The sequence below is a fragment of the Catharus ustulatus genome, chromosome W (assembly GCF_009819885.2).
Source record: "Catharus ustulatus isolate bCatUst1 chromosome W, bCatUst1.pri.v2, whole genome shotgun sequence".
Taxonomy (NCBI): domain Eukaryota; kingdom Metazoa; phylum Chordata; class Aves; order Passeriformes; family Turdidae; genus Catharus; species Catharus ustulatus.
Window position 1 is genome coordinate 4,782,265 of NC_046261.2, and position 15,751 is coordinate 4,798,015.

Below are 15,751 nucleotides of genomic sequence, written 5' to 3' on the forward strand. Positions count from 1 at the left end.
TCTAAGAACAATTGTATGAAGTAACTTATTTTTAAATAAAATTGTGGTTTATTAAAATTCAAATTCCTCAAGCATGTTAGAGATTTTAGTTGGAAGATGGGGTTTTCTTTGGAAGACAGGACTGCAGCATTCTAAACCACTGCAACACAATATAAAGCAACAATTCTCTTGCATCATGCCTCTGCTGCTCCTCCAGAAAAGAAAGGCACAATATTTCCAGGAAAATGTTTAATGGAAGTATCATATCAAGACTTTCTGCTTTTAGTAAGTTAATTTTACATATAGCATAACTCCTTTAGCTCATCCCTAGATTTGACATGAAAAATCTAAACTCTTCATAATTTAAACATGACACGTCTGTCACCACAATGCAATCCGTAGTTCTCAAGCAAGGACAAGAATATCCATAGCTTTTAAGGTGAAAGCCTGAAGAATTACACTAGCAGTTAATGCTAAGATACATTTACCATTCAAAGTTAGATTTATTCATAAGTTATTAAACATAAACTCCAATCACACCAAATAGATGATAGATGAAAAGTAGTTCCAGTGAGGAAAATAGAAGAACTTCAGTTTTCAAACATTTTAAATTAATAAATGTGCTAGCCGCCATTTTTGTGACAAAAGAAACTCTCTCCTGTAAGTGATAAGGGGTTTTATTCAGCTAAAACATACAAAGAAAAAAAGTCTCAGCATGAGAGGAGAAATACCTCTAGTTCATATCGGACACAAGGGAATAAAATCCTTAAGACTGAATTCCTTTAATCCATTTTCTTGTCCCAAAATTCTGTGGACCTCTCTGCGGCAATTCCAATTACACCACCATTGCTTTCAAACTGCAAATAAAAGACAGCATGATAAATGGGATGTCAAAAAAGGACTTCACACCCAGAACATTAACAGCTGGTGATGAAAATGACTTTTAAAAGCAGGGCCAGTGATCTATGAAGAAATTTGCAGCAAAAATCAAAGTGGTGGTGCCTCTTTAGATTTAGAAATAATTATTACTTCAGGAGATGAACGAGGGCAGAGACAAGATATATAAATCTTTGCATTTCCATAGAAGAGATAAATAATAAACACACAATTTAGATGCACTAAACATTTTCCCCATTATAAAAGGCAGAGGTGGTTAAAGAGTGTTTTTTGGGTTTTTTAAATTCTGCTTCATGTATCTGGTATGATGTACCAATTATTTGACTTTTTTCTTCTCTTTTTTATTCTCTGAAAGAATAGTCAGTCATTAAAAAAAATTAACTAAGCTGTTTCAGAAAACAAGTGCAATTCCTATCCTCCCAAGACCTACCAGAAGCTGTCTTGAAGCAACTATTTCTAGTTGGCTCAGTACCAGTAACTCCCTTTCATAAGAAAATAGCCACAAAAATGTCTAAAAACATGCAATGATTTACTTTTTTGCAGTGTTCCTGCTTAACTATGGCTGGGTACTTTTTCTGCACTTTCCCTGCTTAGCTAAACGCATTAATCTTACTTTATAAATTCCAGATTCATTCTCCTGATCTCTTTTCATGGCTGAAGGTGCCTGTGGATTTCCACCGCTACCTCCTCGACCTTGTTTTGTGGCTATTGTTTCTTGCACAGCTTTCTTGGGCCACACATGCTTAATGAAAGGTGCGATAATGGGATAGATATATGGTTCCAGGAATTTCTTGTAGACCCAGAGGAGGACTGGAAGGAATGCACACCATAGTTTCCTCTTGTTCTGTGACAAAGCTGGTGAGGAAAAAAAACAAAAACAACTTAGGATGACTGTTTGTATGCCATGAGCTAAAAAAAGTGTCTTTAAATAATGAAGAAAGATTTTACTTGATATTCAAACATAAAAGATTCTTAAATTTTAGACTAGCTGTTAATGTTTCAGAACTGATGCATGTTTCAATTTTATAAAGTTCTCAACAAGGGAAACATTCTTGATATTTTAACAAAAAAGGAGTTTGCTATTAACTCATCAGTCCTACAGCTGCAACTTTGAAAAACAAATTCAGAAAATAAAATTTTTTGCTTAAACCACACAAAAACAGTTTAAATACCAAGCTGCGGATATTAGCCCAGTTCTTACTATATTATAACAGTGGGTCCAAAAGGTTTGCTTTTCATATTTCCCTTTTTATTTAAAGTGAAATTTAACAGCAGGACTCCAATCTACCCAATGGCTGGCTACCACTGAAGGGCAGGTCAGTGGGAGGGGGGAAGAGAATCCCGGTCAGGATTTGAGACAAGCAAAATATGGGTTACTTCTTCCTGTGCAAGAGGAATCACTTGATCTCACACCAATCCCATACAACTGGCCAAACTATTAGAAAATTAATCCTTCCCTCTCTCCCCAAACCAGGAGGAACTCATCAAAAACAGGAGCCTGAAGTCCACAATGAAAAAAAAGGGGAAAACCAAAGCACAGGTGCAGAAAAGTACAACTGGGAGAGGAAGCAGTTAAGTAGGATTAGAGCTGTCCCTCTCAGTGCTGATGAGCAATATATATTGCATTATATTATATATATCACTGATGAGCAATATATACACTCTTCTGCACAGCAGCAACTTTGCCCTTTACATTCCTCCTTTGTAGGCTGCTATCTGAATTCTTACATTAAGAAGCAAAACAAAAGTTTTCCAAGATGGAGAATGAAGAGGCAGATATGCACACTTCATCTGGGATCAGTTTCACCTTTTTTTTTTGAGCTATCCTAAAGATTTTTAGCCCTATGGAAGAACAAAATATCAATTTTCAGTTGACTACTTCCAAGTGTAGCTTTAGCTGCTTCAAATATAGTTTTACAGGATCGACTTTCTGAAGTCAGAGAGAAATCTTCAGTCAAGAGAACACAAATGAGTTAATCCTTTAAAAACATTCAAAAAGATAATTCAGATACTCTCTCTGCCAGAACTTCCTAGATATAAAATTTACAGCAATATCTTGTAGATTCGTCCACCAGCTAAAGAACGTGGCTGGAGAAAACACCCCAGGCTGACCTTCTGAGCCAATTATACGTGTCTCTGCAGCCAGTTTGTGTGAAGATTTCAGACCAAAAAATAAGTCGTACCTCTGTCAGATGTAAAAGCAAGCCACTGGAAGTATAACACCCGTTCTAATAGAGTGAAATACCGTTCACAAGTTTCTTCTGTGATTTGGTGATGCTGTTCCTTGGTTAGCAAAAAACAAAAAACAAAAACAAACAAAAAGTGGCAGCGTTTCCCCCTCCCGCTGAAATAAAGGCAGGAGCACATTTTTCCGAATCGGTGAAGTTCCACTCAAACACGCGTTGAAACCTAAGAGCTCCACACCTTACCATAGGCTATTACATTTTGGGGTTCACTCCGTCCGCTCCCGGTTAATGAAGCCGCTCCGGCCTCATAGAAGGGCAGCCCCCAGCCAGGCTAGAGAAGCGGCAGACCATGAAAGGACCCTGGGGGAGCAGTCCAAGTCCCGTTGGAATCTGCCCCACACTCACCTCCGTCAGCACTGACAGCTACAACTTCCTCCACCACACCGAAAATAATCCCCACGTTTTCGACTCCCTCGCGGTCAATAGGAGAAGGCGGCGTTCGCGTCATGTGGTCGACGCCCCGCCTCAGGAGTTGCATTAGCGCCCGGCGGTGGCCGTCAGCCACCGCACTCGGGTCGCAGCCACCATCAGGCGCCCCGAACGAGCCAGGACAGTGGGGCAAGGAAAGTGAATGCCTGCGCGTGTTCCAAATTATCTCGCTTTATATATGAATAGCGGTAAATCAACAGCATCCCCAGCGTTGCAACAACAAGCATCCCGACTACCGTGGTCACTGCCTGTGGTTGTCCCACAGCAACACCCTGCTGAAGCCAAAGCAGAAAACCACACACAATAAATCTAAACTTTCTCTTTTTATTTATGTACATCTGTCAGAGCAGATTTAATCTCGAGCCATTAGCTTTTGCTTCTTCAGCTTCTTCTGGGATATCTGAAAACAAACACAGAAATGAGAAAATGACAAAATGAGAAAACATCTTCCCAAAAATGAGACAACACCTTCCCAAAACATGCTATATATAAATTTGCAGTTATCTTTTGAAGATACTGAGAACTCTTAGAAATTTCTTTACCTGTTTACAAAATGATCCACTGATCGTACTTGTAAGTATATAAGTGTCCCTACAAGTACTACATTGCTTACAGGCTCGCAACTTAAAATTTATTGCAGCACCTGCCAGTTTCACACAAATGGACTGACGAAGGTAAGAACAAACTCCCTGTATGATATAAATCCCTGAAAACCATTTTCTGAAGTTATTAATGTTGTGTTCACAGTAAGTATTAAGATTGCTCAGAAAGAACTTATCGGATTTTTTCATAGGTATTCCAAAGGTGTCCTAAGATAGTCATCACAGCAACCCTTCTGCCTGAAAAATGCCAAGTATGAACACTCGGCTCTCCTTCTGCTGACATTAAAGAGGACTTAAGGGTATGACGCTCTACCTTTTTCTTTTGAGCAACTTCCTCCTCTGGCTTGGGTACGATCTGCTCCTTCTCCGTGAGGATCATCTCGATGTGACACGGGGAGCTCATGTAGGGGTTGATCCTACCATGTGCTCTGTAGGTGCGTCGGCGCATTTTGGGAGCCTTGTTGACCTGGATGTGCTCAATGACCAGAGAATCCACATCAAGACCCTAGCAGGGAGAGGAATAAAACTTGTGACTTGTTTTTTATCTTCAAATAAATAACCTCCACAGCAAAACTGTGAATAATCACCCCCCCCCCGACACATACCACTGCTGGCAAATAAAACAACTGAACTTGGCAGTGTCACAGAACTGAGCAAGCTCCAAAGTCAGAAAAACAGAGACCACCCTTCTACACATCATAGTCAATTCAAAATTATGCCAATGGTTCAGAAAGAGACAATTATTATTTCACGGTTACTCCAAAGGTGTCCTAAGACAGTCACCACTGCCATCAAAATTACTAAATTAAGCACTAAGTATATTACAAAGACACAAACTTACCAAGAGTTCATATTTTGCTTTGTTTTGTAGTTTTAGGAGACCTAAACACCACTTAAACAGTTGATAACCATGTGCCAACTGTCTCCCTGTGAAAAATTATTACTCCCATTTAAACTTGAAAAACACACAGCCTAATTCAAAGAGTATACCAATACCTTGATACAATTCAGTTTCATTGACAAAGCAGGCATTGCCTGGCCTTCCATGTCAGAGACACCCAGTTCAGGAGTGCTGACATGCAGCATGACATAAACACTTTGCATTCAGTAATGCTGACACAGCCTACCTTGAGCTCAGCATTGCTCTCTGCATTTTTGAGCATGTGCAGCAAGAATTCTGCACTCTTCTTGGGCCAGCGTCCCTGCATCCAGCCCCACTGCTTGGCCTGGAAGAAGACAACAATAATTCCATTTTTGACCCAGTACAATACAATTTACCCTTCAGGCACCATTAACTTACCATTACATCCCCTTCCATTAAGACTGCATAACAAAACAATTAAATTTGATCAATTACTTGACACTGCAAGTAGATGCAATGCTGTACTAGAATTAAGATCAACTCTTTTCTCCCTCTTGAGCAACCTGGTCTATTGGAAGGTGTCCCTGCCATGGCAGGGGACTGGAACTAGATGAACTTTAAGGTCCCTTCCAACACAAAACAATCTATAATTCTATATTATAATACAATGATATAATCAACAATGACAGACTATTCTCTATACCATCTCAAAATCATCTTTTCCGCTTAACCAGACACAGCATCCTTCCCACATTTTCATCTTGAACCTCACCTGGGCGCATCTACCGACTCCCCCGTTGTAGCGCCAGAAGGGGACACACTGCTTCTTCAAGGTGACATCCTTTAAGTATTTGGTGGCCTTGCGGATGTGCATGCCCTTGATGGCCTGGGCAGTCTCTCGAGTGTTCTAGCAATACAGAGCACAGAGAAGTTGTTAACACATCTGTACAAGTTACAATGTGAGCAAAACTACTCCTCTGTCCTGGATCCTATTCTTTTTGCTACAAACTCAATTTAAAGGAAGCACTCACACACATAAAAAAACCCCACACCTAATTTAAGAATGAAGAATAATTAAGAACACTTTTTTTTTTTTGCTACCTACATTTCTAACACTTGGTGTGACTGCCATTACTGAATTTGCAGCTCTAACACATCTTTATTGTTTTTTACCTAATGCCTAGATCTTTCCAGCCAACAAAATTAAAATTTGAGTAGTTATACTTTTCATAGCTCCTCCTTGGCCACTAATCCAAAGAAGCAGGAGTGTGAAGGATAAATTCCTAGCAAAATGTCAGATATGGTACCTCAGAGGAAGTGATAAAAACACAAGATAGAAACAATTTAAATATCTCTGTAAGTGAATTATAAAGGGAAGAAAAAGAAAGAAAAATTAAAGCTAAAGTATCAGTGCTTAAGACATTAAATACAGAAGTCAGAGAGTAACTATAATACTACCTGATCATACTGAAAAAGCAAATCAAGATAACTGAAATCTCTTTTCACATGAATCATGTACCACTGTGGAGCAGAAAAGCATCTACTCAGCTTTGGTTTCATGGTTAACTCAAATGTGTCCTGGATTTACTGCCATACCTAAACCTTTTCCAGAGGGATCTATGCCCTCATGCCAAACACCACATGCCTCCCCTGTCATACTTCTTGAGCAGCAGCATAAGCAGGTGAATCCAATGTTCCTTCCAAACAACCAGAAAGGCAGAGTAAGACAAATGAAATAAATGTCACATCTCACTCTAGCTCCATTCCGCCTGGTAAATTCACTGTAACTGTTTTCCTAGTATATTTTATTTTCTGTATTAGAGAGAAAACTCTTTAGGACATGTTATCTTATTTTTGATCCTATGGATGAAAACCATTACAAGCAGCTAAAGCAAACATAGGCCATAACCTACACTACCACCCTTAAGTAACCATGTAATGACACACAGTGAGAGACACTTCAAAAAATGCCCAACAAAAAATAACAAAACCAAACCAAAAACAAATGAAATTGCATTTCTTACTATGCACACACTGCCTACCTTGAAATGCACTCACAGGTTGGATCCCCGTGACTTGCATGCTGCAGGAGAAAAAAAAGATGAACTTTCAGAATTAAAATCTTAATGACTTTGGTCAAGTTCTACTCAAACATTCACAAAAACAACTCACATTTTGTGGGATTGTCTGGATCCAGAGAGTAGTGCACCATTTTTGCATCTCAGCTGCAAAAAAAGCAATTAAAAACCCCATATTAAAACTTCTAACAATGATAAGCAGAACCTGGATTGTTCACCTTACTGTCGATAACTAACTACAGCAGCTGCTCAGAAATTACACGGTCATTTCATTATTAAATCCAAAGGTGTCCTAAGAAAGTCATCACCACTGCCATAGCCTCTCCCTAGGTCCTGCTTCTACCTCATGCCATCCAACTACCCCCAAGCTCGCCATCTCCAACCCCTACCTGTCCTCCCCTGCGCCAGCCCCGCAAATACCAAGGGGCAAATACATTGAGGCAGACCAAGACCTCAAGCCCTCGCCCCCTCATCGTCTCTTCAGGGCGCCCTGAGCAGGATGCGGGCAGATTGAGACGGTTCACTAACGGCCGTAAGTCCTCACCTCCAGACACTGTCAGGCAAGAGGAAATGTAGGAGGTGACCGGAGCATCTAAGGCCGCCCCCTCTCGCGAGAGTCCTGGCGAAATTTCGGGCTGGGAGCGTGAGGGAGGTGCCGCGCTGTGCCGCGCAGAGCGAAGGGAGATGGAAGGACTGTCAGTAAAGGCGCGGCGACAGGAGGGGTTAGGGACCGGTCAGGACGGTACATGCCTATGTGCGAGCCCGAAGTGTGGAAGTAAACCGTGCGTGCGCATCAACCAGCGTCCTCCAGTCTGTGTCCGGTTCACACGGTCTGTTCACTCGCAGTTCAAGGTCACTGTTGTTTGCAGACCACAAATCAGCCGAAACCAGACTCAGGAGAAAGGTCAAGGGTTGCAGCTAGATGGCAGCCCAGGATGAGAATAGAGAAGCATATAGTTTAACAGATATCCAGCAGACGAGACCGAAGAGATTCATGCTTATAAATCGAAACTGGTATTTATTGCACAATTTTGAAAAAATTTAAATTACTTGTTAAAGCAAAAAGTTTTGGGTTTTTTTTCCACCCATTTCAGACAGCGTTTGTGTAATAAGGGTAAAACATAGTTTGTTCATCAAACTTAGTATAAGTTTATACTGCAGCCTTAGAAACTTAGTTTTTATTTACTAACAAAATTCTGTTTACTAACAAAGTTTAGTTTGTTTACTAATAAAGTAAAAGTTTTAAGTTGCTTAAACTATATAGCTTTAGAAGTTTATTTTTTTTGCTACTCAGTATAACTAGGGCCCCAAAACCTTATCAAACAGGGAATAGATAAGCTTGTAGGCCAATTATCTTTAACCGTATATGGTAAAGTTGTTTCAAGTTTGCCAGGACAGCAAGACCTGAGACCCCAGCCTCCCCCTTCAAGCACCTGGAAGACTACTGCCTAGCAAATGAGACCAAGCACGCAAACAAAGAAGTTGAAAGAGAGAACAAATCCAGGAAACGATTCCAGATAAAAGGGGGGAGAAGAAAGGGAGATGTGTGAATTGCTGGAGAAAAACGGAATTGTAACGGGTTTTCTCAGCAACACCCAGATCTGTTGGTTCACTTGTTATTGCCTGCTCTAATTATAATAAATTACTTTTAATTGACTACTGCTGATTCGCTTCAAATTTATCACAATTTGGTGCCGTGACTCGGATCAAGGTGTGTGTGGGGAAAGGAATCCTCAGGGGGGGCACCCCACCTGGAGTTAAGGTGGCCCCAGGGCGGTCTCCTTTCCTCCTGCCTCAACCGACGAACCTAAATTCAGTAACAAGTGAGAGGAAAGGTCGGCAACCCCTTAATCTTTGTGCACAAGGCCCGGGTGAAGACACAGGATTACGTGAGTATATATATTGAAAACGGTAAAACCGTCCGGGGGGGGGTGGGTATCCCGGAGCGTGGCGTGTGAAACGTCTCCAAGAGAGACGGCGCGAGTGAGGACCCCGAAGTAGTGCGGTTCTTACGATCCCGCGAGGGACTAGGCCACGAAACGGGGGAAGCGTGTTTTGTGTGTGTGTGACTGAAGGCACTCCGGAAGATGGGACAAAGGAAGAGCAAGGCCTTTGATCCCATGGGGGAAATGGGGGGTCGTATTCAACTTCCCCTGATTCCGCCAGATAGTCCGTTAGGATTGATGATTAAATACTGGAATGACTTTCCCTCCTGAAAGGGGAAGGATAGAGCAAAAATTATTCATTATTGTATGGAAGTTTGGGGAGGACAGAAAATAAGAGCAGATAATATTTATTGGTCGGTGTTTGGATCATCGGAGGATTGGATCTGTCAGGCTTTAAATTTATATGCTAATTCTAAAGAAACCTTTAGTCGGGAAGAAAGAGAATATGCAGCTCTATGGGTAGCAAATGAAGCTAGAGTTCGGCTGTTCGTTTTGAACGAGGGGGAAAAGAAAAAGAACAGGGAAGATAAGGATTTTGAATACTCTCCCCCGCCTTACCAACTGCCTCCACTAGATAGAGCTCCTGCCCTACCTCCAGATCCTCCTGTGAACCCAATCTATCCAGCTTTGTCACCTACCGTCCCAGACAGGGACTCAGAGTCTGGACCGGACTCGCCGGCAGAATCTAGGAGGATCACCCGGAGTCAGCTGAGGGGGAGGCAGGATAACACCCGGTTATTTCCATTAAAGGAAGTTCCCATGGGAATGATCCCAAATCCCAATGCAGGACAGGTGGGGCAGCCTGCACAGATTCCAGGGGTGGGCTATATAGCTTTGCCCCTGAATTCGGGGGACGTGAGGGACTTTAAGAAGGAGATGGGGCATCTCCTAGAGGATCCCTTAGGAGTTGGGGATCGGCTAGATCAGTTTTTGGGGCCTAACATATATACTTGGGATGACTTGCAAGCTATCCTGAGCATATTATTCACCCCAGAAGAACGGGGAATGATTCGGATAGCGGGAATGAGAATCTGGGACAGAGATCATCAGGCAGGCCCACAGGTAGATGTTAAGTGGCCTATACAAAAGCCCAATTGGGATAATCAGAACCCAGAACATCGGGCACACATGGCAGATTTGAGAGCAATGATAATCCAAGGGTTTAAGGAGTCGGTTCCCAGGGGGAGAAATGTGGGGAAAGCCTTCAGTGAACAGCAGAAGCAAGAGGAAAATCCTACTGGATGGTTGGAGAGGCTAAAGAAAAGTTTTCAACTATATTCAGGAGTGGACCCTAATTCGGAGATAGGACAGGTTTTACTCAAAACGCAGTTTGTAGCTAAATCCTGGCCAGATATTAGGAAGAAGTTGGAGAAACTGGATGATTGGCAGGATAAGGGACTGGATGAATTGCTGAAAGAGGTTCAGAAGGTGTATGTTAGAAGGCCTGAGGAAGAGGAGAAGAGGCAACATGAGAGACATAAGTGACAGATGAGAATAATGGTGGCTGCTATCCAGGAGAGACAAAGGAAAACATTCCCTAAGCGGAATGAGGTTTCTGGTTCTCGAGGAAGGGAAGTAGCAGGGAGAGGAGAAAGGGACCGAGGGATGGTATGTTATTATTGTGGAAAGAAAGGACACATGAAGAGAGAATGTAGGAGAAAGAAGGAGGATGAGAAACAATTTAGTGATTAGGGGTGTCAGGGGCTCTATTTATTTGGGACCAGAGTGGAAACAGAGCCCTTGATAAAACTTAAAGTAGGTCCCCAAGGGGAGGTGTATGAGTTTCTTGTGGATTCCGGGGCTGAAAGGTCAACAATCCAGACCCTCCCCCAAGGCTGCAAAATCTCAGCAGAAATGGTACAGGTAATTGGAGCTAAAGGTGAACCTTTCGGGGCTCCTGTGATTAAAGATGTTTTGATTGAAACACAATCCAAGATAGATATAGGATCTCTGTTGTTAGTCCCAGAGGCAGATTATAATCAGCTGGGGAGAGATCTGATGGTCCAATTGGGAATTGAAACAGCACTCTGGGGGCCTGGTGCTGTACCTCAAATATCCTGCAGAGCTAGCCTGGGATGCTGTTTCATGTAGAACAGAAGAGATATTAGAGGCTCTTATCCCAGGGTTGATATTCTGTTTTATTCTTAGGCTTCCATGTGGTCAGAGCGGGAGATGAGGATAAAGAGGAAGTTCCAGTGGAGGGCTCAGGTTTTTAAGGGTCAGGAAAGGGGAGGGGTCAGCCTTGGCTTCAGGCCAATCCCATTGCAGGGGTCAGTCCATTGGTCTTGCAGGGGTTACAGGGTTAAAGGGACATACCATTCTTAAAACAGTAGGGTATTGGGTTACAACATCGCACCCTTTTTTTGTTTAAAAGGAGAGAGAAGGGTATTAGGTTGTTAAAAGGAAAACAAACATTTTAAAACATGTTAAAAGTCTCTGAGTCTGCCGGAAGGTTGTCTTCCATGTTGGTTCTCTCGCCTCTCCGGCGGCGTCTTCTTTTCGAAGCAACTGCGACTTGCTTCTCTTCCTCTTCAGCTGGTGCTGGTTGTTTGGGGACAAAAGGCTTCACCCATTTCTGGGGAATCTACCGAGGGCCTGAGGGAGTGGATACGCACGCATAACCACGTCCCCAGGTAACAAGCTCATAGGGACTTTTGGTTTCCCAGGTTTCTGGATCCCTAATCAAAACTGGTGGATGCTGAGACAGCTTGAACTGTTTGCCACTGTTAAAATGACGAACCACAGGAGGATTCATGTTTTCAAATGAACAGTTCAAGAAATTGATAGTGAACAGGGCTTTACACAGCTTCTGCTGTGGAGACATCCACACAGTTGAATTGCTCTGTCTAGCCAGAACATGCTTGAGCGTCTGATGTGCACGCTCAATCACAGCTTGGCCTGTGGGGGAGTGGGGGATGCCTGTCTTATGTTCCACTCCCCACTGCTGGACAAATTCCAGGAACTCCCTGGACACATACGCTGGGCCATTATCTGTTTTGATTTCCTTAGGGATCCCCAATACTGAAAAAGCTTGCACTAGGTGTTGTTTGGCATGCACAGCTCTTTCTCCTGCGTGGGCAGAGGCATAAACCGCACCTGAATATGTGTCAATGCTTACATGAACGTATTTGAGGCGACCAAAACTGGGAATGTGTGTGATGTCTGTCTGCCACACCTCACAGCTGCCAAGGCCTCGGGGGTTAACCCCTGCACCCAGCGATGGCATGGCCTGGAGCTGGCAGCTGGGACATGTGGCCACAATGGCTCGAGCCTGACTCCGTGTTAGCTTGAACTGACGGATCAGACCTGACACATTCTGATGGTATTGCTGGTGGCTCAGCTTTGCCTGTTGAAGTTGTCTGGGAGGCGTGCTTGTTCTGCTGGGGTGGCAAGAGAGTCTGCCTGACGATTCCCTTCTGCGATCTCACCTGGCAAATCGGTGTGTGACCTCACATGCATCACATAAAACGGATGTTCTCTATGAGAAATCAGATAGATTAGTTTTGACAGTAACCTGAAAAGCTGCTCATTGTCAACCTCTTTGAGCACTGCCTGCTCCGCCCTGGACACTACTCCCGCTACATAAGCTGAGTCTGTTACCAAGTTGATTGGCTCTGAGAACTTCTCAAAAGCTCTTACCACTGCAGCCAGTTCAGCTACCTGAGGCGATCCCTCCACAAATTCAACATCAGCTTCCCAATGCTGAGTCTGAGGATTTCTCCAAGTCATCACCGACTTGTGGGAAGCCCCAGAAGCATCTGTGAACACTGTGAGAGCTTTGAGTGGTCTCTGACTCCTCTTCTCACGAGGAATGAGGTGGAATTCCTCATTGAACAGCTTGTGAGACGGGGCATGGACTGATATTTGTCCACTGTAGCTGTCCAGAGACAACTGGAGACTGGCATTGCTCTGGAGCAAGTGCTCAAACATCTCCTTTGTCAGCCTCTCAGGAGAGTTCCTTCCCTCCTCAGAGAGTTTGACTGGAAGGTGAATACATGTGAAGTCACAACCTGCCAGCTCATACAGTCTCATCCTTGCCTTACGAATCAGCTGAGCTATGAGTTCTTGTGGCTTAGTGATGGTTTTGGATCTTTGGTGGGAGAGGAAGACCCACTCTATGATTAAGAGCGAATCTCTCTGCCCCTCGATCCACTGGAATATCAAACCATGTAGGTGTGGTAGTTTTCCCAGAATTATGAATTTGAAAGGCAGTTCAGGCTTGTAGCGATGAGCCTGCCTCTCTGCTAGTGCTTTCTGTACCTTTTCGATTGCAGTTTTTGCCTCTGGGGTCAGTTCCCTGGGAGAAATCAGCTCTCTCTCCCCCTTCAATAAATTGAAAAGGGGCTCTAGGTCCTCATTAGTGAGGCCTAGCCAGGGCCTAACCCAATTCAAAGACCCACACAAGGAATGGAGATCTGCTAAGGTCTTTGGGTTACAATTAATGTCCAATTTCTGAGGAACAATGGTCCTTGCAGTGATTTCCAGGCCCAGGTACTTCCAAGGTGGCATCCTTTGGACTTTATCCTCCTGCAATCGAAATCCAGCAGAGGTTAAAACCTTAATCACTAGGTCAAGCGTGTGTTGGAGTATAGAGTCATCGGGGGCACACACAAGCAAGTCATCTACATAATGTAGGATGATAGCTTCCTTTCTCTGAGCACGCACTGGGGACAGCAATGAGGCCACATACCACTGGCATATGAAGGGACTACACTTCATCCCTTGAGGGAGCACTTTCCAGTGGTAGCGCTTCATTGGGGCTTCTCTGTTGATGGTAGGAACAGAGAAGGCAAACCGTGGAGCATCTGCTGGGTGTAAAGGGATTTGAAAGAAACAATCCTTAATATCTAAAACTGCCAATTTCCAATTTTGAGGGAACATCGTTGGAGAGGGCATCCCTGGTTGAAGTGATCCCATGTCTGCTATAATTTTGTTTATTTCCCGGAGATCATGTAACAATCTCCATTTGTCCTTCCCTGGTTTCTTAATTACAAATACCGGAGAATTCGAAGGACTTGTAGTTTCTTCTATGTGTCCTTTTGCCAATTGTTCTGCTACAAGCTCCTCCAGCGCCTTGAGTTTTTCTTTACTCATCGACCACTGAGCTGTCCAGATTGGAGAATCATCTAACCATGTCAATTTGTGGGCAGGGCGCTCCTCAGTGGCTGCCTTTAAAAATCCTGAGGACTTTTGGGGATTACCATTTTCATTCTCCACTGGGACATGGTATCTCTTCCCCACAGGGGGTACTTATAGTCTGTAACAAACAGACGGACACTAGCTATTTTTCCATCCGGCCCCTCAATTTGCACAATGTTTTTTGATATTTTTGCCAATTTGATTCCCCCTATACCTTGGATTTTGCCTGCCACGGGTTGCAATTCCCATTGTGACGGCCACATCCTTTCGGGTATGATCGTCACATCTGCCCCTGTGTCCAGAACCCCCTCCACATAGAGATGGTCTGAACCATGGGTCAGATTGCATGCCAGAGAGGGTTTTTCCTCACCCACCACCTCTGCCCAATAGACTTCAGGTGATTTTCCTTCTACTGTGATTTCCTTTGGAACAGGAATGGCCTGGGCAAGGATTTGCCCCTCGTTCAGGTAATAAGGTGGTTGTGAGCAGCGTGCTAAGAGAACGAAACCTGAGACATTTTCCTTCTTGGATAATGGAAGTAATTCCATCTCCAAGGGTGTGTGTGCTGTGTCCCCCATAACTAAATACTCACAGCGCAGTTCCAAATGCAACAGCGTCAGGTCCAGTGAAGTGCTAGACAGGTCCACTGTAATTGCTGTCCACTCGGTTGACATAAAATAAACAGCTTTAGTGGTCTTAAGATTGAGACAACCAAAAGGCATCCAACCTTTGCTAATTGAATATTTAACATTAATGCTATCATTAATCCCCACACCATTTGTCCCGTCCTCCCCCTTATTTTTAAAGAGAGAGGTTTTTTCCCGTGTGGAACCCGCAGTATTTATATCTTTGCGCGTGATGATATTTATGGCGGGTACGTGCTGTACACCTAGTTCTTTTTGTTTGTTGTTCTTCTTCTGTTTCTGGCTGTGTGGGCAGTCCCTTGCATAGTGTCCTGTTTTCTTGCACTGGAAGCAGGTGATGTGTGGCAGCTGCCTCGGTGGTACCGGTTGCTTCCTTGGTCCTGGTGTCATAGCTGCTGCAGATCTTGATTGTGCTGGTCCTGGATTTCTCTCTGGTGCACTGAACAGTTCTGCTTTTCTGGTGCAGGCTTCTATCATCTGTGCTAAGCTAGGTGGTGGGTCGAGGGGAAGACTAAGTATGACCCTGCGACATGATTCATTAGCATTTTTCTGAGCCATCTCCTTTAATATCTCTACCTGCACCTTTGGGTCCAAGACTTGTCTCTCCACCTGTGCACGGAGGCGATCCAGAAACTGTAAGAAACTTTCGGAAGGAAACTGTTTAATATTAACATAACTACCTGTAACTTCAACAGTAGGTAATTGATGGAAAGCTTTTTCTGCTGCTAGAGAGATCTTATCCAAAACAAATTTAGTTAATAAACGTGCCTGTTTATCAGGGGTTTCATACTCTCCTTCTCCTGTTAGGTGTTCCTTTATAATATCATTATTATCCTCATCTTTTGCACTGTCTGGGCTTTGTTGTAGTTCCTGCAAAAGCACTCTTAAAGAACTTTTCCAAATACTTTCCCATAAATCAAATACAGAAG

General features: G+C 43.4%; 1 protein-coding gene and 3 non-coding genes across 4 annotated transcripts in view; all 4 read right to left on the reverse strand.

Annotated features, from left to right (window-relative positions):
* Window positions 1-3,861: 3,861 nt before the first annotated feature.
* The window catches only part of LOC117005073 (60S ribosomal protein L17-like), a 112,705-nt gene continuing 100,815 nt past the window's right edge, over window positions 3,862-15,751 (reverse strand). The window contains 7 exon segments of the mRNA XM_033076313.2: window positions 3,862-3,951; window positions 4,467-4,658; window positions 5,281-5,379; window positions 5,788-5,922; window positions 7,058-7,098; window positions 7,188-7,240; window positions 7,844-8,011. Coding sequence (XP_032932204.1) covers window positions 3,904-3,951; window positions 4,467-4,658; window positions 5,281-5,379; window positions 5,788-5,922; window positions 7,058-7,098; window positions 7,188-7,227 — 555 coding nt within the window. The 5' untranslated portion in view covers window positions 7,228-7,240; window positions 7,844-8,011 and the 3' untranslated portion in view covers window positions 3,862-3,903.
* On the reverse strand, window positions 4,310-4,381 carry LOC117005103. The gene has a single exon (XR_004419771.1). It is a non-coding gene; the product is annotated as a small nucleolar RNA SNORD58 (small nucleolar RNA).
* LOC117005105 lies at window positions 4,875-4,944 on the reverse strand. The gene has a single exon (XR_004419773.1). It is a non-coding gene; the product is annotated as a small nucleolar RNA SNORD58 (small nucleolar RNA).
* Window positions 7,338-7,406, reverse strand: LOC117005104. The gene has a single exon (XR_004419772.1). It is a non-coding gene; the product is annotated as a small nucleolar RNA SNORD58 (small nucleolar RNA).